At 34.1% G+C, this 26,705-nt stretch overlaps 1 protein-coding gene across 7 annotated transcripts in view; it reads right to left on the reverse strand.

The window, feature by feature from the left end:
* The window catches only part of PBX3 (PBX homeobox 3), a 226,743-nt gene that overhangs the window by 113,407 nt on the left and 86,631 nt on the right, over positions 1-26,705 (reverse strand). Inside the window, exon 2 of one of the 7 annotated variants that reach the window (XM_081588527.1) lies at positions 17,190-17,287. The exons of the other annotated variants lie outside the window; for them this stretch is intronic. Within the exon in view, the coding sequence (XP_081444653.1) occupies positions 17,190-17,196 (7 nt within the window). The 5' untranslated portion in view covers positions 17,197-17,287. The remainder of the gene's footprint in view (positions 1-17,189; positions 17,288-26,705) is intronic. 7 annotated transcript variants of the gene reach the window in all.

A 26,705-nucleotide genomic window follows, 5' to 3' on the forward strand; every position in this document is an offset into this window, starting at 1 on the left:
CTTAATCAGTCACCCACAGACACACAGTGGATACGGTGTTAGAAATAAACTTTTGTTGGCTAAAAGCTATCAAGATTTGAAGTCTGCCTGTTACAGTGGTATAACCTAATTTGGCCTTTCCAGCCAGGTTCCACATGAGAATTAAGCTCCACAGAAAACTGAATGACTATCTTTTCAATTCCCCCAAGAATGGTACATGCCACTAGTAACACATATGTAACATACATTTTCATTATCCCTATGCTTATCCTAGGGAACACTGCTAGAGAAAACAGCAGAGCTTTGAAGACTGGGTCTGCTACAAATGCATGCTACATAATTATAACTAAGTACTCAGTCTTCCTGCTCATTAATCCCATTACAAATATATTGGTTGCCTTTTATGCTGAGGAAAACAATACGTTCCACAGAGCCTAGGTAATATGAAATCCTCTCGATTTTGAAATTACAAAAATACAATTCAAACCTCAGCTCAGCAATTTACTAGCTGTGTGATCTCAGGTAAGTCACTTCACTTCTCTGAGCTTCCATTTTCTCATATATAAAGTGGAAGTTTTAATAACTACCTGATAAGATTATTTTAAGGAGTATGTACCAAATATAAGTTCAAAGCTCTTGTTAAAAAGGTATTAAGGCTCTCAAATTCCCTATCCCACCCATCTGAAGTCTTGCAATTGACATATACTTTGTTACCTTTTCTCTGAAGAAAAAAATGGCACAGAAAACAGATATGGTCCCTATCTTCACTGACCATGGAGTCCAAAAAAAAAAAAAAAAAATTACAAATTGTGATGTCCTGTGAAGGGAAGAGTCCTAGAGAATAATATAAAAGATCTGCTTTAGCAAGAATGATTATAAGAAAGTCTCTCTTCAAAGAGATGACATATAAGCCAAGATCTGAAAGATGAAAAAACACCTAACCACTCTGTCTTATCCTCCCACCTCTGTAACCCTGGCCTACCTCCAACTGTCATTTCTCTCTCCACTACTCTCTATCACCCTCCATGGGCTACTTGACCTCTGCCTGCAAACACACACAAGCCTTAGATTTCTCAATGGGCAGAAAGGGTGGTCACGCAACCTCATCTGACTTGCTATCATCTCTAGATATTCATTTTTCTATTTAACATCATTAAAGATATTTAAAAGATAACCAAAGTCTTTTAAAAAGTAGAAATATGCATTTACTTTCCAGAAATAACAGTTCTGACTGGAACTCCATTCACTTAAAAATACTTATTTTTTTAAAAACTCAGTCATATTGCTCTCGTATCCTGAAAACCCCTTGGTATTGTTCAGATACAGTTCCCGTGTATCATTATGCTAACTTATACATATGACACACATGTGCACAGGCATATGTGTATGCTTAGTCTTTCAGTCGTGTCTGACTCTTTTTGACCCTATGGACTGTAGCTGCCAGGCTCCTCTGTCCATGGGGATTCTCCAGGCAAGAATACTGGAGTGGGTTGCCCTCCTCCAGGGGATCTTCCCAACTCAGGGATCAAACCCAGGTCCCCTGCATTGCAAGCAGATTCTTTACTGTCTAAATCACTAGCGAAGCCCACACAAGGCTTATAATAGATGGGAAATAAGCTTTGAAATTGTAGCTTAAAATGATACCATGGATGAGAGGTTCAATGTGTAGACCATGGTTTTTAATCAAATGCTTAATAAATGCTCTTATAAATGCTCATAACTCAGTATTTCTTTGCCTATGGAATCTAATGATTTCCTGAAGTAATTTATGAATGTCCCCTTTTTCAAGTGGGAATATTTCTATGACAAACTAAGGTCAGTTCCACTCCAAATGACTCCACCTTTTTTGAACTAATATACCTCTTATACTCATAATTAAGAATTGCCTATTAGTTTCCCCACAAAAAGATTTTGGCAGGTCATAAAATCTCTTAATTTGCTCATAATGCATTTACAGGTATTTTTTTTTAGTTGAAACATCAAAATACTATCCAGAGATACAGAAATTCATTCTAAGTCACTAAAAATAGCTTTTATTTAAGCCTTATGGTTTATCATAAGCATGTTATAGCTACATAATAAACATATTTACATATATCTAGTAGTTACCCAAGTAAATTCTGTTCCACCAAGAGTGCTATAAATAAGATTGCTTTTAATGGAATGACAATAAAGATAGTATCACATGTTGAGGTAATTTTTAAAGAAACATTTTTGAAATCTAAATGAAGAAATTCTTAGAATATTTGGTAACAAGGATCAGTTGTAAGAAAGTGTAACATAAATGTTAAAACTTTTGGAGAAATGATAAGGCAGAAAGAATGGAAAAACAAATAATTTTGCTTGTATCTCTGAAAAACGTACTCTTTATAAATAATAACTGCTTATAATATTTCTTTCCTACATGTACTTAAAATGCTCTGAAATTAAAATCCTACTCTGAGGAATCTCATAACTTTTGCGCTCTGTCATACATGCTAAATATTATCAAATTTTGAATGAAGGTAAAGCTGAGAAACCTAGGTACATCTTCCTAATTTAAAACTATAATCAACGTGCAAGAAATTAAACTGTGTACTCTTTTAAAAAACCATGGAACATACTGCATGAGGAAATGAATATTATACTGAAATTGGACAGGCATACCAACCAAAAGCATTTCCAGATGGCAAAGAATTCACTGGAACAAGAATTACAGAAGTATATTCAAAGCAATATTCTGTCTTTGATAATTTAGAGGCAGCCATGATAACCACTATTTGTACATGACAGTCATATGAAATAATAAACCGTGCTAGCTATAAACATTACCAAATTCTGACACTATTGATTTATTATGTCTAACAGTGACATCAAACCAAACAACTGACAGAAACAATGTTACAGCTTTAAGAGCAGTTTGTCAACGATTAATACTGCCAAACGGGGTTTAGCTTTATGCTGGGACCACTTGTCTAGCAGTTGTCAATCCAAGCAAAAATTACTACTGCCACACGTCTGCTAACATAGGCCCGAGGCGCCGCTCCGTTAGCCCTCATTACCCCGATCACTGCAAATACAGATGCAAGGCCAGTCCCTATTTAATATGCGTGTTAATTATGCAAATTATTAATTGGGCTGGTGCTTGAGGACTTGTGTTTATGCCCAGATTAGAGTCAATAACTGTATCACACAGCATTCTAAGCCTGACCTGTGACAGAAATAAAGCTGTGCAGAAAGCGACATATCGCTCACACTCTTCGAGATCAGAACACTCGCTCTATACAGTGTCGCACAATGATTCAGAAAGAGGCCCCACATGGGCGACAGAGAAACCACAGAATATACCTTTTATTAATATATTTACTTGTTAATATTCTTTGTTTGATATTGATCATAATTATTTACAACACTCATTAAATTACTTCACCAAGTCCATTGTTTCTATAGCAAAAATGGTGAATGTACTCAGTGTTAAAAAACATTTTTAGAGTTTTTTTTTCCAATAAAGCTATAGTTTTGGTCCTATTTATATTACAAGTCCATAAAGACTGTATGACATGGTATTATATTGTAAATTTTTTTTACTTAAAAAAAATCATATAGATTTAAACCTCCAAAGATAGAGAGCAAAGCTATAAGGTTTTTCCAATTAAAATTTACAGCAGACAATGTTGTAAATTTTATACACTTGTAATGCTTGCTGCAGTTGCACTGAAATGGGAACTATTGATCAGTATGATTTCCCAGGATACATGAAAGGGGAACAAGGTATTGCACAAACAAAACTTTCATTTGTAAAGCTTTCTATTAGACTTTACTGCCCTCATTTGGTTCTAGATGCATCTATCTAAACTGGGAAAAGAGTAACATTCTCCTCAACAGAATTACAATAAAAACAAAAACAAACAAAACACAAAAAGTACACAGTTAACCAAAAGTAACATTGTAACCTAGTAAAAGCACAGTTTTCACACACTATCAATATGATATATATATATATAATTTGATGAAAGGGTAATTATCATTTGAAGAAAATTTTTTAAAGAAAAGGAAAAAACTACCTTGAAAATGAAAGTAAACCAAGATCAATTAGAACAACACTAGTAAAGCATACACTGACAGGAAGCATGAATACATTTAATATATTAGAAACAGTTTCTAAAAATATCTTAAAGTACCTTATAAATTTTGTAAATATAAGCTACTAGATTTATAAAGTTTAAGTTATTGGCATAAAAAACTGAAAAGCTTGGTCTTTAAAAGTGTGTTAATGAAAATATAACAGGCTCAATATGAAATCAGATATATAAAAGTTCTGCCTCCTTGGACTGATTCTCAACTAAAAATAAAACTAAAGGGAAGATTCCATCCTGCCTGTATTGCTGCAGGCTCCCTGATGACACCTCAAACTCTTCTTGATCTTACAAATCATATAAAATAACTTTAAGTTATTCAACCAATGAAAGTTACTCGTGTCCAAAGAGCTCTACGCAGATAAGCCAGAAAGATAAAATTCACTTAATTTGACTTGGTTACCCAATGTTTGATAAAGCCTAGCTCAAGATTATAAAATAACTACTATTTACTGAGTGCCAATTTTTTCAGAGGCTTTTTATAACACCCTCACAAACAGATATTATTATATCTTTTATACTGAGAAAATCAAGTCTCAGAAAAGTTTAGTAACTAGTCCAAAGTCATAACTCTTGAGAAACAGCAAAACTAAGAGGTTGAAACCTAAGGCAACTTGACACCAAAACACAAGCTCTTCAGATTCAAGCCACCTGTCAATTGTCCTAACGACAGTGATTTCCAGTGCCTTTAAGTACAAATGAACATGACTATATAAATGGGAGAAGAACGTAATAACATTTTATTATCTCTGGAAAATCTGAGACAACTGAATTATAATTGAAAATTAGTTGAAATTATAGTTGAAAAATAGTTAAAACTAGTTAAATAAGATATATCAAACACATTCACTGAAAATATAAGGTAGTTAGATCACTAGGGATGATAAATGTTAAGCTCTAAAATTAGTGGCTTTTTTGATAACAATTTGGCAAATATAATTTGAAAGATAATTTAAAAAAAAAATTTTGACATACAGTTGATGTACAATATTATATGTTACAGGCATACATATAGTAATTCACAATTTTTAAAGGTCATATTCCATTTATAGTTACTATAAAATGAAAGACAAGTATTTGGGAAATAGGGAGTGACCAGTAGCTGAAATTTTTTAATACTAAAAATAAATTCATGATTCAACTAGCAGATCTATCTTGATACAAATCTTGGTGCTCTCGAGGGATTTCTATAATAATGCCGTGTGTGTGTGTGTGTGTGTGTGTGTGTAGGAGTCAATTAATGTTCCTTGTTTAAATAAATGTACAGTTTTTCATGTTAACATCCTTTTATTAACTAATATTGAACATTTAAAATATCTACTCTCTAAAATAGGATCCAAAGTCTTTTTTAATATTATTTTAATATTTTTTTAAAATTATGATAATGTATAGGTAATTCAAGAGCTGATGAGTAATCAGCACTCACTTATAACCATAAAAATATCATTTCTTAAAAAAGATACACATAACTCAAATAATCTCAACTTTTAATGAAGATACTTAGTCCTTTTATCCAATAAAATATAATTTTTCAAATTCAATTTGCTATTGAAATTAAATGTTATACTTGAACAAATTTGAAGATGACTTTTCCTTTCTTTTCCCACCTAAAGTCATCCCAAAGTCTGAATCAACTGGGGTCTAGGGGTCTACTGTGGCATCCATGGCTGAGTATATTTCAGTATATTCTACACAAGTATAGTTTTCTAGCAGATGGCTGGCCTTGTTTTTGTAAAAATGACTGCACTAAAAATATTATATTATTTTGGACCATGTCCTCTTGGTGACAGTTCCTACAAAAACAAAACATTAGTGTAAAAGTATTTTGGGCAGAGTATGTTTAGAACTATGAGCAATATTTTGAGATAAACCAGTAAGACTCTAATTTGTCAACATTATTTGTAACAGTTAATTTTTACACTTAAAAAAATTCTAAATTCAAGTCATGAGTGTCATTTAAATATTGAAGTGAGGAAAAAGACGATGAAGCACAATTCCAACATGGCCAAGGTTAAGAGTGTGTCCTCTAGGTGAGCAAGTCTCATACTATATATATACTGAATACACAAAATAGTACTGCAAATTGAGAAAAGGGAAAATTCAGTTAGACACTAAAAGATAAGCAAATCTTAATAAAAATGTTGACAAAAAAATGTTAAAACAATCTCCCTGCCTTATATTAAACTAGATTATCCAAAGGCCTACTAGGTATTACAGGCTAATTAACAAAAAAAGTTTGTTATTAGCATTTACAAATTCCTAAGGCAGTGCAATCCAATCATGCAATCACTACCATACACTGCATTTAGAAGCAGAGGAAAAGTTTCAGAGAAATAACCAGAGAGGGAATATTCTCATAAAAAATTATAACAACTATGAATATAACATTCCCTGGAAAAAAATTAGAATTTTGCTTCACTTTCTATTCTAACATGTTTCATAACAGCATAAAAACAATGTGATAAACCAAACAACACCTACCTTTAATGTTTCCATAGACTGCATATTAGCCAATAGTTTATTCAAAGACTGAACCAACCTCTCTCTGATATGCAGCGGTATTAAAACAGCACAAATTCAGAGTGTTTAGAAACTGGAATTTCATGGCACATTACAGTGCTTACTCCAAATCTAGTCATGATTCTGAAAGCCAAATTGCCCATCTTTAGTACTGATCACTTATAACATGGAGAATGCAATAATTTAGACACATTAACAACTTGAATTTAAACAGGTAGTAAGAGGCAACATCCTATTATAAAAGAGAAAAAAGAAATAGACAATGGATGGATCTAATAATGGGAAAAGATAACAAAGACCTAGGATTCTAGCATCTGGCACTAAATGAACTTTTTTGTAAACTGAATGGCGGTTTCCAAAACTGCTCCAAGCATCATTCCTTTGCCAAGGCAGTAAACAGCTTTTATCAGCAATAATGATGGCATAATCCCAGCTAAAAAGGAAAGTAACATATGGCAGCAGCCCTCCAAATACCATCCCGACAAAGTAGGGGGCATTTTTATTGCAGCGTCCACTTGCAGAAAATCTGCCAGACATCTTTCCCTTTTTCCCCCTCTTTTTATTTATTCGTTTTTAAACAGGTTATCATCTTCTCTAAATTGAATGTCACATTTGGGAATTTTAAACTAATGACTCCTTTTTCTTAAATCCTACTCACAGACATACACAAAAGAGATCACCATAACTAAATAAAATAAAATGGAGCTGCCTATTCAAAATAAATAAATAAATTTTTGTAATCTCTAAACTCATAAACAAATGTGTTTAATTAAGGATATTGGTTCCTAGCAGAATGACTTATACACAGTGAACACCCAAGAAATAATTGATTTCAGAATATAAAAAGAGTTCTCAAGAAATTCAAGGGGAAAATACTGCAAACACAAAATCTTACTTGGTGTAAAGCTGATAAACAATGAACTGCAGTAAACTGCAAAGAAACATGATCTATAAATGATCTTAATCTTATTTGATATGTGTTAAAATGTCAGACTTCATAATATATAGCTCTGATCAAAACAATCTCAGTGAAGGATTTTTTAGGCCAACATACTGTTTATCAATAAAAGTGTAAAAGAAGATGCTTCTATAAAATATCTTCTAATGGCCTGTGGAGTGGACTAACGAATCATAAATCCAACCTTGGTTTTCAGTGATGGACTTTCTATTTTCACTGACAAGTCAATGGCTGTCGTTTTTACCTAGGCTCTTGATCCTTCCTGGTATCTTAGAAATATTTTCTAAGAATGACAAAGATGTAGTTTTGGTTCAAATTTTTAAAATGCTATAACGAACAGATTTTTAGCATCTTACTATACACTCAGCCAAATGTAAACCTTTGTTTACTTCAGGAAAATTTATTAGCTGATAGAGAATCAATGAAAAAGTAAAAGAATGCTAATATCTTTGACATCTCTACCTATAAATATATTTTCAGGCTGAAAAATGTATCTAATAGCACCACTCACTGATGTGCACTACAGTTTACCACAGTGTCTATATTTCTGTTGTCAGTTTTACAGTATCTCCCTTCATTAAACCTATCAAGTTTTCCTTTTGATCATGCAACCAAGGCCAGAAGACAGATATCTTCCTGGAACAGAGCAGTCTGCCAAGTCTTTCACAAGACCAGCTTAACCTCCCTATTGATTTTTTCAACACTGCAGCCATTCATTGTTTGTGACATTTGGCTGTCGGCTCTTTAACACCCTTCAACCAAATCAATTTCATATTTTTGTCAATGCTCTGCAAGAGGATGAGTAAAAATAAGAAGAGACTTAGCATGATTTAAAATGTTGATTTTCTCAAACAGTTTTATCTTTAGTTTTTATAAGGCTTATAAACTTAATTCATGTGCTTATTTCTATTTCTGTGAAAAACAAGAAGAGAAGCATTGTAAATTATAATTTTTCAGTACAATACCGACCTTATTCTTATTAATCTTTAAAAATCTCTCTTTTAATGTAAATAAATTCTTATAGAATCACATACTACTTGACCTAAAAACACTACTATGTGAAAACAATAATGTTTTCTGTGGTTTGGATATTTTAAAAATACATAAGAAACGCTGAAGGGGCAATATACACAACATAATCATTATATCATTACTGTGTTTTCAAAAAGCAAACCATGTCAGAAAAAGGCACAGTTCAGCATTTTGCTCATCCTTAAGTCTAAACTTTCAGTGTACCTCATTACCAAATGTCATGGACTACCAGCTGCCAACACAAAAACTTCTTTTGACATCAGAACAACATGTGAAAATCAAAGACACATACGTTTCAAATCGTGCCAAATCTCCCGTCATTCAGAAAATTCAGCAGACTCTCATGGACATAGATGGAGTTAAGAACAAAACTCAAAAGAACTAGGTATTTTTCACTTTATTTTCGTTAGTAAAATTTTAAGCTACAATTTTATATTAATTAGGTGGCCTGTTTTTAGTTTTAGTTTATCAAAAAAAAAAATAGAGACTGAAATCTTAAAATCACAGTAAGTGATTTATCTAACTATATATTTAAGGACTAAAAAAACAAAGTGAGTTAATGACCTGAAAAGCCTGATTGTTCCTTTGGAACCATTATACATTATCACAGAATGCATATAATACATAATTCGTCAAAATATATTACAACCTAATGTATTTATAGTTTACTGGCATATTAATAGATGTTCCCCAAACATCCAAATATAGCTGTACTACAGACTAAGAAAATAATTTTGAAGTGCAAAGGCAATTTTAAGAGTAAACATTTATCTAACATATCTGAACCATTAAAAACACTAATTAATAATCTGACAACTCAAATAGGGTTGATGTATAGCCTTTTAGAAATATAGTGCATATACATATTTAGGGTGTTTCCAAAATATAATTTTACTTCATCAAATCTAAGACACCATCACTTATAAGACTCAACATGAATTTGCTGCTATCACAAAGGAAAAAAAATTCTGCCAATTATACCATGACAGGATATCAATTTTTAGAAGCATGCTAATTTCAAAAATGTTCAAATATAGGGAGAAAATGAACTGAGAATCAACAAACCATGGTAATGATGAACTAAAATAATATCTATTATTGGTTCTTCACGTGTATCATTTTAAAATGTACACATTAAATATTGTGACACAGCACTTCAAGTCACTTTGGAACATGAACATGACCTTTTGCCTAACTGACTCCCACATTATCCTCTGACTCCTTAAGGATGTGTGTGCTCAGTCACTCAGGCATGTCCAGCTCTTTGCAATCCCATGGACTGTAGCTCGCCAGGCTCCTCCGTCCACAGGATTTTTCAAGCAAGAATACTGAAGTGGGTTGCCATTTCCTCCTCCAAGGGATTTTCCTGACCAGGGATTGAACCCAGATCTCCTGCATTGGCGGGCAGATTTTTTTTTACCACTGAGCCACCTGGGAAGCCCTCGTTAAGGATATGTTCGTGTATAATAAAATAGAGCATAATAAATAAAGCACACATGAGGAAACCATTTCATATTTGCCATATTTGCAAATACATCACTGGAAAATTCAGCTAAACAACTAAGAATCTTTGGAACATTCTCCATAGCAATGATTATAGGAGAAACACTTTGGAATTAAAAGGACGCATGTTTGAATAAGAGTCTGCCACACACTAGTTACATGATTCTGGGCAAACTGCTTAACATCTCTGAGCCTCAGTGTTTTCAATGATATAAACAGAACTAATACCTCCTTCTGAGAAATACTGTGAGAATTAAATGAAATAACATATTATAAACATTCTTAATAGAGTATCTGCACATTGTACATGTTCAATAAATGTTTCTTTTCTCTATTCTCACTACCAAGCTACTGCAAAACCATATAAAAGCTAAGAAATAATTGACTCCAGATCAATCTGATACTCATATTTAAGATGTTGCTGATAGCTCTTTGGAAATCATTTTACATTATTACAAAATGCATATGGCATCCAGTTACATATAATTAGATCCACAAGAAGATAAGGTTCCATTAAGAGCAGGAATTTGTCTGTTTTGTTCACTGCTGCATCTCTAGCATCCATAACAATGCCTAGGACATACTAAGCACTCAGCAAGTACTTTTGAATACATTAGGATTTCAAAGAACTTTGAACTTCCAATTCCACACTAAATTTTAACTTGGTAACAACTCAATGAAGTCAGAGAAGTAAAACACTATTTTCTTCCACATCCTTCATCCTAAAACTTAGTGACCATAACAATGTTAATCAGTAACATTCTAACTAATTCAACAACTATTTATTGATGATCTACCATCAAAGACACTGCTAGGTACTGAGGAAAAAAGTAAGTAGTGTAAGAAACAATTGCTGTCTTCAAGGGAAGACAAAAGAAAAACAAACATGAAATTAGATGTGATCGGGTTTCAAAATAAACTATACAGACAATCATTTTTCCCTGAAGAAGTAAAAATTAAAATAATTTAGAACAAGATTTTAAAAAAAAACAACATAGAAGACTGCTAGAATCAAGAGATCATATAATGAGGTGATTTTTAGGGTGTAACATGCTAAGCCAGAGGGACTAACCATTGTCAATGAGACAACGTGGTATATTTTAAACATTCTACCGTATGTGAAGTCTATAGATTCCAAACTGAAGATTATTAGCTGTCTAAAGCAGAGGTGAAATATGTCACTCAACGTTAAGCTATGCAGGGTAAAAGAGTATCAATGAACTGGGCATGAACAATCAAGATGTCAGGTCTAGAATGACTCTAGGTCAGCCTACCTTAGCACCTGTTCAACATATTTACTGATGCTATTCTGTGTCACACCCTGTGCAAAGCATCTGAGTGTACAAAGATAATAAGAAACACACCTATCACAAAAAGCTATTAGAGGATGTAACACTTAATTTAGATTGCAGTGATCTATTTGTGCTTCTGCAATTACAACCATTCTACAGGTTAAATTCATGGATTGAAAGATGGGACAAGATAGTCTACTAGAAAAGATCTAGTCCCTAAACTGCACTTTGCTCATTTGAAAAAATGGTAAGGAAAACAAAAAGGTTTCTGCAAAATGAATATATAATCTTTGTGGAAAAGTTGAAAAACACAGAAAAGCATAAAGAAGAAAATATAAAGAATCCTACTTTCACTACTGAGAGGTAACCATTATTTAATGTAAATGTTTGGTCTTTATTCATTCACTATTTTTTCCCTATATGAAAGAACTTGGAGAGAAAAACCTAAGAACATGTTATACTGCTACTTTTCAATCTGTTTTATAAATTTAATATATTGAAAGTGAAAGTCGCTCAGTCGTGTCCGACTCTTTACGACCCCATGGACCCGTGGAATTCTCTAGCCAGGATACTGGAGTGGCTAGCCCTTCCCTTCTTGAGGGTATCTTCCATTAACATTTCCATATTATTAGGTATTCTTCTAAAACATGATTTAAAATAATTACATGGAATTCTATCACATGGACTACAGCATAATTTAACCACATCACCTGTTATTGAATATTTCAATTGTTTACAATTCTGTCTTACTTGGAATAATACTGCAAATTAAAGCACTGAGTATTTAAATAGTGGATATAGAGAAGTTTCTCATAGATGATTCTAACTAATAAATGAAAAAGCAATAACAAAATTAGAATATCTCTATTTGGCAACCCCAAAGAAACTAATATAGCATTGAGTATCAAAAACTGCAAACATCACAAAAAAATAAAGGCAACATACAGATGGCCAACAGGCATATGAAAAGATGCTCAACATTGCTAATTACCAGAGAAACATAAATCAAAATGAGGTGGTATTGCCTCACACTGGTCAAAATGGCCATCATTAAAAAATCTACAAATAATAAATGTTTGAGAAGGTATGGAGAAAAGAGAACCCTCCTACACTGTTGGTGGAAATGTAAATTGGTAGAGTCGCAACGGAGAACAGCATGGAGTTTCTTGAAAAACTAAAAATAAACTTACTATATGATCCAGGAATCCCACTCTTAGGCATACATCTGGAGAAAATTCTAGTTCAAACAGATACATATACCTCAATGTTCACAGCAGCACTACTTAAAATAGTCAAGACATGGAAGCAACATAAATTTCCATCGACAAATGGATAAAGATGTGGCGCATATATATATATAGAATGGGATATTACTCAGTCATTAAGAAGAATTAAATAATGCCATTTGCAGCAACATGAATTTTATTTAGTGAAGTCAAAGACAAATATCATATAACATCACTTAAATGTGGAATACAAAAAATCGAACAAATGAACTTATTTACAAAACAGAAATAAAGACTCAAAGACATAGAAAACAAACCCACAGTAACCAAAGCGGAAAGGGAGGGGGGATAGATTAGGAGTTTGGGATTAGCAGATACAAACTACTATATATGAAATAAACAAGGTCCAACTGTATAGCACAGGAACTATATTCACTATCTTCTAATAAACTATAATGGAAGAGAATCTGAAAAAGAATATATCTACATCTATGTATCACTTTATACCAGAAACTGAGACTATATTATAAATCAACTAAATTTTAATTAAAAAAATAAAGAAAAGCAGACATATTGATCTACCTGATATAAGAACATAACACAATCTATAAAGCAACCCTGCAGGGAGGGAAGAAAATTTTTAAACAAAAATTTTAAGCCATTAAGCCTACAGATCCAACTGTCAAATTGTAGAAAACACAAAGAGAATAGAAGAACATGTTAAACTATACCATGGGGATGCAATCAATAAAATCCAGACTGGGAAATTATAAGACTAAAACTCCTATTTTTCTTCACCAAAAGGTATGAGGGAAAAAAATAAATAAATAAAACAACCAAATTGTAATGGGTAGACTTTACATGCATTCATATTCAAACAAACCATTTGGACATATGATAGTAAAGAATTATTGTTAATATTGTTAATTTCTGTAATAACATGGTGATATGGATTTTTTTTAAAGAATCCTGATTTCCTATAGGTAAACACTGAAATATTTACAAGTATAATAACATGTCTTGGATTTACTTCAAAAAGTACATGAGGGAGATGAACTTCCCTGGTGGTCCAGTGGTTAAGACTTCACCTTCCAATGTAAGGGGTGCTGGTTTGATCCCTGGTTGAGAAGCTAAGATCCCACATGCCCCGGAACCAAAAAAAGCAAACCATAAAACAGAAGTAGTACTGTAACAGATTCAATAAAAATTTTAAAAATGGTACACATCAAAAAAAAAAAATCTTTAAAAAAAATATGTGAGGGAAAAAGATAATGGAGCTAAGAATGGGACAGGATTGGTCATGACAGGGTTGGTCAAGTTTGGGATTCTACTCTTCTATCTTATGTAGTACGGCTCAAAATTCACCCTAATAAAAATTTGAGAGAGAGAACCCAAGAGTGAGCAGCCATGCAGAGGGGTATAGGGAGCACAAAGGGAAGATGTTCTGTGGGGATCATCTGTGTATGTTTATCTTTATGTATGCCTGACATGCATTCCTTAGTGACATGTATTTCTTAGTGTTAATTCCTAAAGGCAAAATATTTGGGAAAAAATCTTGCTAAGGCTTTCAAGATATTTTTCTAAAATGATCTGAAATTTTGTGTTAGTTTACACTCCTCCAAGGAGAAGGCAATGGTACCTCACTCCAGTACTCTTGCCTGGAAAATCCCATTAACGGAGGAGCCTGGTAGGCTGCAGTCCATGGGGTCGCTAAGAGTCGGACACGACTGAGCGACTTCACTTTCACTTTTCCCTTTCATGCACTGGAGAAGGAAATGGCAACCCACTCCAGTATTCTTGCCTGGAGAATCCCAGGGACAGCGGAGCCTGGTGGGCTGCCGTCTATGGGGTCACACAGGGTCGGACACGACTGAAGTGACTTAGCGGCAGCAGCAGCAGCAACACTCCTCCAAGCAATGTGTATAGTAGTATGCATTTTCCTCTGTGTTCACCAGCATAAATATGTCCTAAGTGAAGAAACTTAAGCATAATTTGACAACGTCTAGTTTTAATGTGAACATGAGCAGTAACATTTATCCTATAATCCTACACATTACATGGTATTATTGAGCATTTATAAATGTTTCTCTGCCATATATGAAAATCATTTCTAGATCATGAGAACATTAAAAAAATTAAGTTATGGGTAAGCAAGTCATCATTTCTGTTTGGATCCCACCCCCCTTCCTCAAATGACATCTTCAACTCAAATAAATCTTGAAATTTAAGCAAGAGAAATTAATATTTACTTTTCTTTACAAACTTTACATAATATATTTAGAAAAAAATTAATTCAGTGAAAATAATTAATTTCATTTTATAGTCAAGGCCTATAGCATGAATGCAACAATACAACAAAATATTGTTTATCACAGTTATTTTCTTAAATAAGTCAAATAGTATAACAATATAGAATATCTGAATCTAGGAAAATTTATTTATTTTAGCATTTTTCTTTTACTGTAAATTATATTACTTTTGTAATATCCTAGTATTCACTCAGGTTTTCTTAAGTAGTATATTGTCTCATGGTATTTTAACCTAGAAATAGTCAGGCTTAGTGGTGGCAAAGCTTCAAATATTATATACTCACATTTTTAAATCAGGGCAGACACCTGAGACAAAAACTGTCCCCAAAGCTGCCTACAACAGCTACATGCTGGTCACTCTTTCTTGTCAAGGCTGATTTATTGCCTCCTTGCTGTTCAATTTCACATTTTGTCCTCATCATATCCCTGGCTCATGATCATTCTATGCTGACCCTTGTAGGGCAGGCAGGGAATATTGATAAAACAATTATCTGTTAGCCGTTCATTTGATTTTCCATTTCAATTACGGATTGCACGAGGCAAAAGGAAAAAGATTGCATCATTGATTTTTCTACCTTACAACAGTACAGAGTTGCTTTGATGGTAATAAAATGAATGCAACTCAACCATGCTTTTAAAGGTCATATTTTTTGTTTTAGTGTATTTTTTCAAACCTTAACATATGCAACTGTACACATTCTATAAGGGAAAATTACCCTTAAAAACCAAGGTGAGTTGTTGCTAGCTAAGAAAAAATACAAGTGAAAATGCTTGCAAAGAGTCTGAACCATTTCACAGTTGCATCCACATTACATAGTAAAGGACTTTCCGGAAAGGCATACTGGTTAGGGCATGTCCAAGGTTTTCTGAAAGATTTAGGTACAGAAAGCAAAGCAAGTCATCAAAATCTTTCTGAAGGATTGAAATAAAAACCACAATGTCCTGCTTTCTGATTAAAATAGTTACATAGTAACAGTAGTTTCTTCAGTTCTTATAATATGCAAGAAGCATTTGGGGGCTATTTTTTTTTTAAAGCATATTATACTACTAACCATAACCATGTTTAAACCTCACCTATCTGAAAGGCTGATAATGTGCTATTGCTAGCCAGTGATCCAGGACGGTCACAGTCAGAGAGAAATGGTGCTGAACCTACTAAACTTCATTACGGTTCAGCGAATGGTACAGCTCCAGGGGATGTTCACATGGCCGACCTTAAGAAAAGTTCAGCCTTTGATCAAGGTTTAGTGTTCCTGGAGCAGCAATGGTACAGGAAAGGGTTTCCATTTTCTGTGCCATAAGGTGCTGGTGTTGATCTTCTTAAAGCCCCCGAGTTTTCTTCCAAGACTGGATTATGCTCAGCAATTAAGGTAATGAACTAGCTGAGGTAACAAAGCATAATGATCTCTTTTGTCCTTTGAATTCTTATGAACTCCACTCATTCACAATAGTATGGCATGCAAAGCTTTTTCAAACCCTGTACTGCTTAAAACTATGTAAAAATGATTACTTCCATTATGCCTTCATGGTTTGACATTTTTAATTTAAACACCTGTAATATTTAAGCATACTTTTCAGAACCAAAATACCCACTCAAAGAATGCTAGCTTATATCTGGTAATATTTTGACATTCTATATAGTATATTTTAATGCCTGAGAAGCCAATGTGATGAATCCATTATAAATATATCAAAATATGTATACCTAGGACTTTTTCTTGATTTTTTTGTTTTTAAACACTAAGATTTATAAAAGCTAGCATTCTGATATGTAAAACAATCATTTATAAAGCATATTGCCAGTGTTAACACTCTTCAAGTTCAATGTGACCTAAAAATATAAAATAAAAAAAAAATCTAAATTATAGCAGAAAACTTCTTTAAAAATGAACTCTTTTATGTTATACTTAGTATATTTTTTCCTAACTGAAAACCTCTTTTAGAAAAAGATATTTTTGTGTAGAAATGGCATTTTCTAGAATTTATTGTCACTTACTTTTATTTTATAAATATCTTTTTTAAAAACATCTGGGCACTATTTTTTGCATTTTCTCAAATCTTTGCATGTTATAAACCTTTACCACTGCAGAATTTGCTCTCTGATCTTTCATCTTAACACATTTCCAGCCCCAAATTTCACTTCAATCTCACCTCATCTCTCCATACTACATTAACCCCTGGCAATTGCCTTCCAAATGACCCCATTAAGCTGTAATTGCCTCAGCAGGCCTGCACTTTCGCTTGTAATTCTGTACCTCTCATCTCCCAGACGTTCTCTCAGCATCATTTCATGTTCTGGCTCCCTTCACTGAGCTCAGCTTATGACCTCGCTGCACCATGGCCGAAATGACTACTAAAAGCATAACAGAGACGGAATTCCATTACTTATTTTTAAAAGTTCTCTGGTGCCCTAATGTAATATTCTTTCGGGACTGTTGTCAAGGATACCAAGCACCGGCCATTAAAACCTTTTGTTTTCCAAGGCATTCCGTCTTTTATTAATAAATAAAGATAAAGATAATGTGCATCCAGCCGGTGGAAAGTCAGGCTATGTTTGCAATTTTCTCTCTCTATTCCAACCTTATTCTGCCCATAATGTTTAGGAAATACAGATAATAGAAAAAGCCTTTTTAAAATTCTACATGTGCCCCATATGATCACACCAGAACCAAAATAATATAGGTAAGAATTAATTAACATATACATTTAAAGGTTTGAGAACCATGCTTTTAAAATCTTATGTAAATTACACACTTATTTTTAAGTAATCATATGGAGACATTTATGCTATTAGTGTATAAACAAAATTCACAATCACTCCATGTTAGATTGTCAGTCTCTTATGGGTAAATGAAACTCCCAGCAGACAGTCTCAAAACACTAGAACCAAATAACAAGGAAAACCTAGGCTTGTGGATATTTTAGAGAAGCCTATATTAACCAAGGTAATAAAAAGGACAAGAAAATATCTTAATATTTTAGGATCGGGAAATTAGATAAGTCAATCAGGCACCATTAAAAGGAAAAAGGTGAAATTTCTCTATCATGAACACTAAAACAGCCTCAGTTACAACTCAGTGCAAAGCTAGAAATGACATAAAAATGGAAGGGCTGAATTTGTATACAAGGAAGACTACTCTCCCCACCACCACCACCACAACATATATTAAAGTCGAAGATTGCGATCATATTTGAAACAAATTCAAAATTTGAAACTGGCAAATTCAAACATCAGTAAACCAACCAATCTCCCCTGCCCCCACACTCAGCAATTTTAAAAGGCCTTCAAGAACACAACACAATCAAAAGACCAACAGAAGGCAAAACCCACAAAATTGGGCGAGGATGACTCTTCAAATTGAAGTTGCATGAAGAAGAGCTTTGGCAACTAATCCTCATAACCTTGGTTCAATATCAACCTGATTTCCCCTAATATTCAACTGCCCTGGCCTAAAAACTGCCCTGTGCATTTCTCTTAAGTCCTCTCCTACCAATGAACGCCATTAAGCTAATACACTCTGCTAAGTGCCTCCAAAAGCACATTTTCTTTAAAACTGAAGCTGCTGTTTTCTGGACTAGACCACATTAAATGCAAAATAAAAACACTGGGTGTGTAAATTTCTCCTTACTGGAAGGCTGAGAAAGACTGAATGGAGAGGGGTGAATTCTTTTATGCATGTAATAGTTCAGGAAACTGATATGATGTCAACATGAATGTGTTTTACAATAAAATTGGGTGTCAGAGCCAGAATGGATTCACTGTCTCTGCAGGCCAAAGCACGGCCACTGTTGCCTAGAATTGAGTAAAGTTGTCAACTGAACTGATGTTTAGCTTCAGTAAGAAGGTCTGAAAGAGAAGAGCCAACATAAAGAAAACTCGCTGAAACAACTTTTTGCTTAAAGAAATAGCTGATACCTCTAACCCTACCTAAAGGAGGTAAGTTACTTTCTCATTTGAAGGCAGAAGATAAATTGACATGTCATCAACAAATAAAGATATAAATGAGTATCTTCAAAATTAGATCTTGACACAATATAAGAAAATACATGCTTTCTGAATTAGCAATCTCATAGAATCATTTCAGATAGGGCATACTGTCTTAAATTTCTCATCTAGATTCTTATTAACAGTGCATTAAAAACTTTACTGAAAAGCAAAAGCTCTGACGTCAAACTATTTCCACCCACATAAAATGGTCCATGCTTTAATGATATATTTTACTCCAATGTTATATTTTACTACAATATTTTTCTAAAGTTAACTCTAACATCCAAAACAGTTAAGAGATTAACTTAATCTCTCTTAATTCTGTAACCAGGACAATCAAGTCTGCCTACAGTAAAGGAAACACAGTCCACCAAATGGCATTGTGAACAAAAGTTGGCTGTATGTACTACAGGCACTGCTAGCTCAAGACCAAAACAAGTCGTACACAGTAGATTTATACTCCAGAGACTTCACTCTTTTCCTTATTCTCTGTCACTGAACAAACTGAGGTAAGACAACACCCTAGGGATGAAATAGCAAAGAGGAGGAAAAGCAGAGTGGTTATAAATGTCCTGCTGCAATGGTTATGTATGTAAAAATCCAGCCATGCATTTCTCTGATGCCTACCATATCACAAGTCCAACGCAAAACACACAGTACCTAGGGGGTGCTAGATTAACAGAAACAAGAATAATCTACATTTCTCCTATCCCCACAGAACTAAGCATCAGCTAAGTTTGATTTTAAAAACACTGCAGCAAAACATTTGAGTTTTCAACAATGAGAATAAATTTAATTATATGTACTCACCTAATCATTCAAATGGTTTATTAATAGAATCTAAGGCTTTGGGCTTAGAATGCAGATAGAATTTGGTAACAAGTCCAAGCTCTACTACTTAATAGCTAGGTGATCTTGGAAAATTTATTGAATCTTCCAGATATTAGTTTCATCACCTGAAAAAAACAGGAACAATCAACCAAACCACAGCTGATTCATGTAAGAGCTTATTACAGCCCCTAGTATACGGTGGGCCCTAATAAATGTTAGTATATAATAATGCGATAATTTCTAAATAATAATATAGTTAGATGCTATGTAAGAAGTGAGCTAACAGTAACAAACTGAACAATTTAAAATGCAACAAGCAAGTAATCCCACAAAGGAAGTATATTTTTGTTCAAACCCTTATCTTGACTCCTTATAAAATGTTCTTTTTGTGGCAATTCAATTAGAATGAGATTCAAAAGAAAGAGTAAGAACAAAGAAACTGCTCTGTAATAGAAATACTTCCAATCTTTGCCTTTCACCCCATACATGTATACAACCTCCCAAAGGGCCACATAGCGTATTTTAAAACTAACACTTTTCAAATGAAAAATATTTCATAGAAAAATACAATACAGTACTCATAAAATTATAGTCAATGCACCAAGAAGATCAAGGAGTTAGGAGAGAAAAATGGCCATTCTTTAAAGGAAAGGAGAAAAATTTACTTGGAGATTTAGCTATCGCTAAGGGATAAATGTGTGCTAGGAGTCACTAATAAGCCCCTAAAGCATACGTAACTAATAATACAAAAGCCAAGCAGAAAAGACGAGAAAAAAGATGCTACCTATTGTTAGATACTGTCTATAACAAACAACTGTTAAATACCAACGTAAGGAGGACAGCATTATTTGCATGTGATCAGAATAATACTATTAAATAATTGCACTTTAAGTAGCATCAACAAAACAGACACATTTTCAGTGCTTTAAAAAAAAGCTCCATCCTGGAAAAATTCCTCCTTTATTCCAAAGTTGTTGCTATCTACAGAAAAATTTTTCTGGAAGACATTTTAAATAACAGCATAATAATAGTGAAAGTGAAAGTCACTCAGTTGTGTCCGACTCTTTGTGATCCAGTCCATGGAATTCTCCAGGCCAGAATACTGGAGTGGGTAGCCTTTCCCTTCTCCAGGGGATCTTCCCAACCCAGGGATTGAACCCAGGTCTCCCGCATTGCGGGCAGATTGTTTACCAGCTAAGCAACAGAGGAAGCCCAAGAATATTACAGTGGGTATCCTATCCCGTCTCCGGGGGATCTTCCTGACCCAGGAATAGAACCAGGGTCTCCTGCATTGCAGGCGGATTCTTTACCAACTGAGCTATCAAGGAAGCCCTATAATAATAGACAAGTTACAATTATTTATTTTTACTATCTTCTTTATTATTTAAGATAAAAAGCCAAAGGATAGACCTGTGAACACAAAAAGCATAAAAACAATCCCTCTGTCCATGACCAAATTTACAAGGAGGCATCTGAATAGCCCCCCGTCCAAAGTGCTCCCTGTAGCCCAGGAATGAGCATCACAAGACAGATGGATAACAGAACACTGCACTGGTCTACCAAAGCTTTTGCTTTATATTACGAATTTTAAGCCTGCAAAATACTTCAAAAGGGAGTATAAATGTATTAGGTGTCAAGAGTTTATTATCTCCATTCCATAGACAGGAAAGTCATTGAAAATACAATCTTGGAATGTTTAAGAATCACCAGCCAATATTATCCCATTCTCTTGCCCGATCTTCAAACTTTCACTTCTTGTTGTTCACACAATGTATATACTTGGATGTTATACAGTCACGCAAAACTAAACACATTGAAAACATCTTCCCTAACTCTCCTATCAGAGTCAGCAGGACCAATATGTTCTCCGGTTTCCAAGCTTTTAAACTTCCCATAAATCTTTGGCTTTTCTCTCGTCTGCTCATGTTAAATCTTTAACTTTTACTGTGTAAAAAGTTACAACTGTTCATCCAACACAACTAGAGTTTACAACTACCTGGTAATCAGTGCTTGCCTCTACCCTCAATCTTTCCATTTATCCTTTACTTTCGAGAATCCTGTTTCTCAAGAATTATTTCCCAAGTAATCCTTTGGAAGGGGGAGATAAAGAATTAAATGAGTAAAATGAGCATTTCTTGAGCATTTAATTATCTCGAGAAATCCTATGTATTCTCTCATTACCACATTCAATCTCAAGTTAAATATGAAGTGAGTTACATGTTGAGGGGGTGGGAAGGGTGAAAGGAAAGACAAAATATTTGTTTTTATTAAGTTATTTCCTTATCTGTCCTCACTTTTGAATCTCACTCAAATTGAACTAACACAAAAAGTATATTAATCTATCTACAGAGTTGTAGAAGTGACAGATTTTTTGAATCTAAGTACATTTCTCTTTATATATCATGTTGCTTCTTGATTTTTCAGACCTACAAAAATGAGACTCAACTGGTTCTCAAACTTATCATTAACAGTTGAGCACCTACTATGTACAACTCACTTGATGGTGGTGATTTGGTCACTAAATTGTGTCTGACTCTTGCGACCCCATGGACTGTAGCTTGCCAGGCTCCTCTGTCCATGGGATTTCCCAGGCAAGAATACTGGAATGGGTTGCCATTTCCTTCTCCAAGGGATCTTCCCAACCCAGGGATCGAACCCATGACTCTTGCATTGCAGGTGGATGCTTTACTGCTGAGACACCAGAGAAGCCCACAAGGCACCCGGCTATATGCATTTATGCTTAATTTCATATAATCATCACAACCACTCTCTGAGGTTAAGCACTAGAATTATTACCAGCTGAGAAATTTTAAAAGTAACACAGAGAAGTTATAAAGTTACTTCTTCAAGACAACCTAGTTGAGAAGTATGAAAGTGGGACCCAAATCCATGTTGACTCCAAAGTCCATATTTTAAACCATTCCTCTCTCATGAGTGTTAAGCTCCCAAAAAAACCTCCATCTTATCCTGCTGCTTTCAACTTTTCCTTCCAAATTGGCAAAAATTTTTCATCCCTTACAGATGACTTCCCCGAAAACTCTTAACATTCTCCCCAAAAAACATCCAATTCCTTTCTACCTTCAAAATTCTACCTTATTCTCTTCATAAAATCTTCTGAGATTAGTACCATACATTTCTAGTCTAAATGATACAGTGCCAACTCCCATTCCTGGACTTTGTTCTTTTCAAATATTTTGTGCTTTGGTACAAAGAATGAGAATTGGACCATAAAGAAGGCTGAGTGTCAAAGAACTGACCGCTTTCGAGTTGTGGTATTGGAGAAGACTCTCAAGAGGCCCTTAGACAAGGAGATCAAACCAGTCAATCCTAAAGGAAATCAACCCTGAATATTCAATGGAAGGACTTATGCTGAAGCTAAAGCTCCAATACTGTGGCCACTTGATACAAAAAGCTGTCTCAATGGAAAAGATCCTGATGCTGGGAAAGATTGAGGGCAGGAAAAAGGGGTGACAGAGGATGAGACGGTTGGTTGGTATCACCTGCTCAATGGATATCAGTTTGAGCAAACTGATACTGAGCAAACTGATACTGAGCAAACTGATACGGGAGATACTGAAGAACAGGGAAACCTGGCGGGCTGCAGTCCATGGGGTCGCAAAGACTCTTAGTGACTAAACAACAACAAAGAGCTAGTGTTATGTGTATCACTTCTTGTCCCTTGACATTAGCAGAGTTCAATTTAATCTCATGAATAACAAAGAACAGCAAGGTGCAACACTAGCAAACAGACAACTATATGTACGTAGATAACTTGGTTATATCCTAAGTGTGAGATTTGGTAGGAGATTTTTCACATTCTTGCAAAATATACCCTATCATTTCTCATTTATAGACCAACTCTTCTTGTCTACTAAAGTATGTCTGAAGTTTCTGATGATATGAAGGAGCTGTAAGGTGAGCACTACAAATGGGAAGCAGTTTGTAGTTTAGTGCAGCAATTGTTCATGCGTGGTATTGGCTCAGTTATTATAATGTTTCCACCATATGAACAGGCTAGCACCAACCACAGGTGCATTTTTTATTTGCTATCTATTGGAAAAACTTAAAAAAAAAACAAAAACACTATGAACATTCTTGATATCCTCACTATTTTGAAAAACCAACTCCAAAATAATTCAAAATGGCCTTCTATCAACCTTAATTATTAGCATCTATATTTCTTTTTAAGTATATTTTAATTTTAATGTATATTGTTAGATAGCATCACCACTCAGTGAACATGAATCTGAGTAAACTCTGGGAAGATATTGGAACAGAGGAGCCTGGTGTGCTGCAGTCCACGGGGTCTCAAAGAGTCAGACACAAATTAGCAACTGAACAACAACAATAAAAGATAAAACAGTTCAAAATACAAAAGGTACAATATTTTTAAGTTGTTTTCCTATTCCTGAATGCAAACACCTTGTTCTCCAGAAGCAAATAATTTCATGTGTTTCATATGTGTAGCTGGACATATTTTTACATAATACATGTATACATACACATACACACACTATTTTAAATACATACACAAAGTAAATATATATTTCCATCATTTTATTACTTTATTAATACATATACACACTGTTCTATTTCTTAATTTCTTGATCTAACATATTTTGGAAACTTTCTATATTAGTGCATAAAGGGCTTCATCATTCTGTTTTATGGATTATATAGTATTACACTGAATGAGGTAGTGTAATTTATTTAACGAGTTCCCTACTAATGAACATTAAGATTATTTCCCAGCTTACACTATTCTAACAAGTGCTATTAAGTATTCTTGAATATATATATATACATAAGATTTTTATCTGCAAATAAATATAAAAGTTAAATTCTAAGAATTGCAACTGCTGGGTCAAAGGATTATATACATTAAAAATTTTCTTTTGGATTTATTTTTTATAGTTATATTTTCCTAGTGTTATTGAGAAATAATTTACATATATCACTGTATAAATTTAAGGCATATATCAATGATTCAAAATAACATCTATCTTTTCATATCAATAAAACAAAAGAGAAAAAAAAGGAAAAATTTTCTCCTTGTAATGAGAGCTCATAGCATTTACTCTCTTAACAACTTTCCTACACATCATACAGCAGAGTTAGTGATAGTCATGTTGTAATACATTACTAAAATTTTGATTGATATTGCCATGCTATGCTATGCTATGCTAAGTCGCTTCAGTCGTGTCCGACTCTGTGCGACCCCATAGACGGCAGCTCACCAGGCTCCGCCATCCCTAGGATTCTCCAGGCAAGAATACTGGAGTGGGTTGCCATTTCTTTCTCCAGTGCATGAAAGGGAAAAGTGAAAGTGGAGTCGCTCAGTCGTGTCCGACTCTTAGCGACCCCATGGACTGTAGCCTACCAGGCTCCTCCGTCCATGGGATTTTCCAGGCAAGAGTACTGGAGTGGGGTGCCATTGCCTTCTCCGTGATATTGCCATACTGCCCTCCAAAGAAGGTTACAATTTCCACCAGCAATTTGTATGAGTGTCTATCCCTACACCCTTCTCATCACACTGATACTATGCTTTTTGATCTCTATCAATCTGATAGATTTTAAAAAATTGTAGTTCAGTGCAGTTTTACTTTCTTTTGACTCTTAAAAGTCAGCAGAATCTAGTGGTTAAGCATGTGGGTTCTGGGGCTCTCTCCTGGCTCTCTCACTCACTTGGTTCTACATTTACTGTGCAACCATGTGACAGTAACTTAACCTCTGTGACTCCACTTCCTTATAAGTCATATGGGGCAATAATACTTCAATTTCAAATGTTCTTATGAAAATTAGATGAATTAATACATATGAAGTACCTAGAATTGTGCCTAGCACACAGTAAACACTAGTTAAATGGTAGTTATTTTTTCTTATTTTGAGTAAGGATTGGCAATTTTGTTTGCATGGTTAATAGTTATTTCTATTTCTTTGTCTGTTCATTTTTTCATATCTTTTGTCCTTGTTTTATTGGATTAGAATCCAAAATATATAGAACTGCTACAAATCAACAAGAAAAATAAGCCTAAGATAAAAACAGGCAGAGGATGTAAATAGGTCACAAAAAGATTAAAAACAATTTGTCTATTATAAGTCTTAACCACTACCACAACAGCATTCTCATCTTAAAAAGTTATCCAAAGATTATGCTTTTGGAGTTTTTGCTTCTGTAATTGCCTCTCCAGCTACATTTCTGAGTCTCAGTTCATATATGTTCTTCTCTCATAGAAACCTTCTCAAACATTCACAACATTAGGCATGCTCTGAAATTATTCTACTTACTTATTTTTTTTTCTCTGTCCCTCTACACCAAAGTGTGTGATCTTTGAGGGCAACATAATTGTCATCTACGTTCACTGCTGTATTCCCAGCATCTAGCAAAATCTCTGGTTCAAACAAAGCAAGCAATAGTTACCTGACTGACGACACTGTTTAAAGTTTAACTGAAATTGGAACCCTCATAGAGCACAGATGGGAAAATAGGTAGCCATTTTGGAAAAAAAGTCTGGCAGTCCCTCAAAGGTTAGCATGGAGTCACCTTATCACATGATGCAGCAATTCCACCCCAAAGTATATATTCAAGAAAGGTAAAACTGTATGTCCAAACAAAAACTTGTACAAGAACATTCTTAACATTATTCATAACATTAAAAAAAGTGTAACAACCCAAGTCTCTATCAATTGATGAATGAATAAATAAAATAATAAATAATAAATAAATAAATAAATAAATAAATAAATAATAATTTTCAATGGAAAATTATTCTTCAGTAAAAAGAAATGAAATGTTGATATATACTGCAACATGAAAGAACCTTGAAAATGCAATGCTGAGTCAATCACAAAAGACCACATATTGTATGATTTCACGGATTTGTAATGTCAAGAATAGACAAACCTACAGAGAAAGAAAGTAGATTAGTGGTTGCCTAGAGCTGGGGGTAGT

The sequence above is a fragment of the Giraffa tippelskirchi genome, chromosome 4, assembly GCF_054371585.1.
Source record: "Giraffa tippelskirchi isolate mGirTip1 chromosome 4, T2T-mGirTip1v1.2.pri, whole genome shotgun sequence".
NCBI classification, from domain to species: domain Eukaryota; kingdom Metazoa; phylum Chordata; class Mammalia; order Artiodactyla; family Giraffidae; genus Giraffa; species Giraffa tippelskirchi.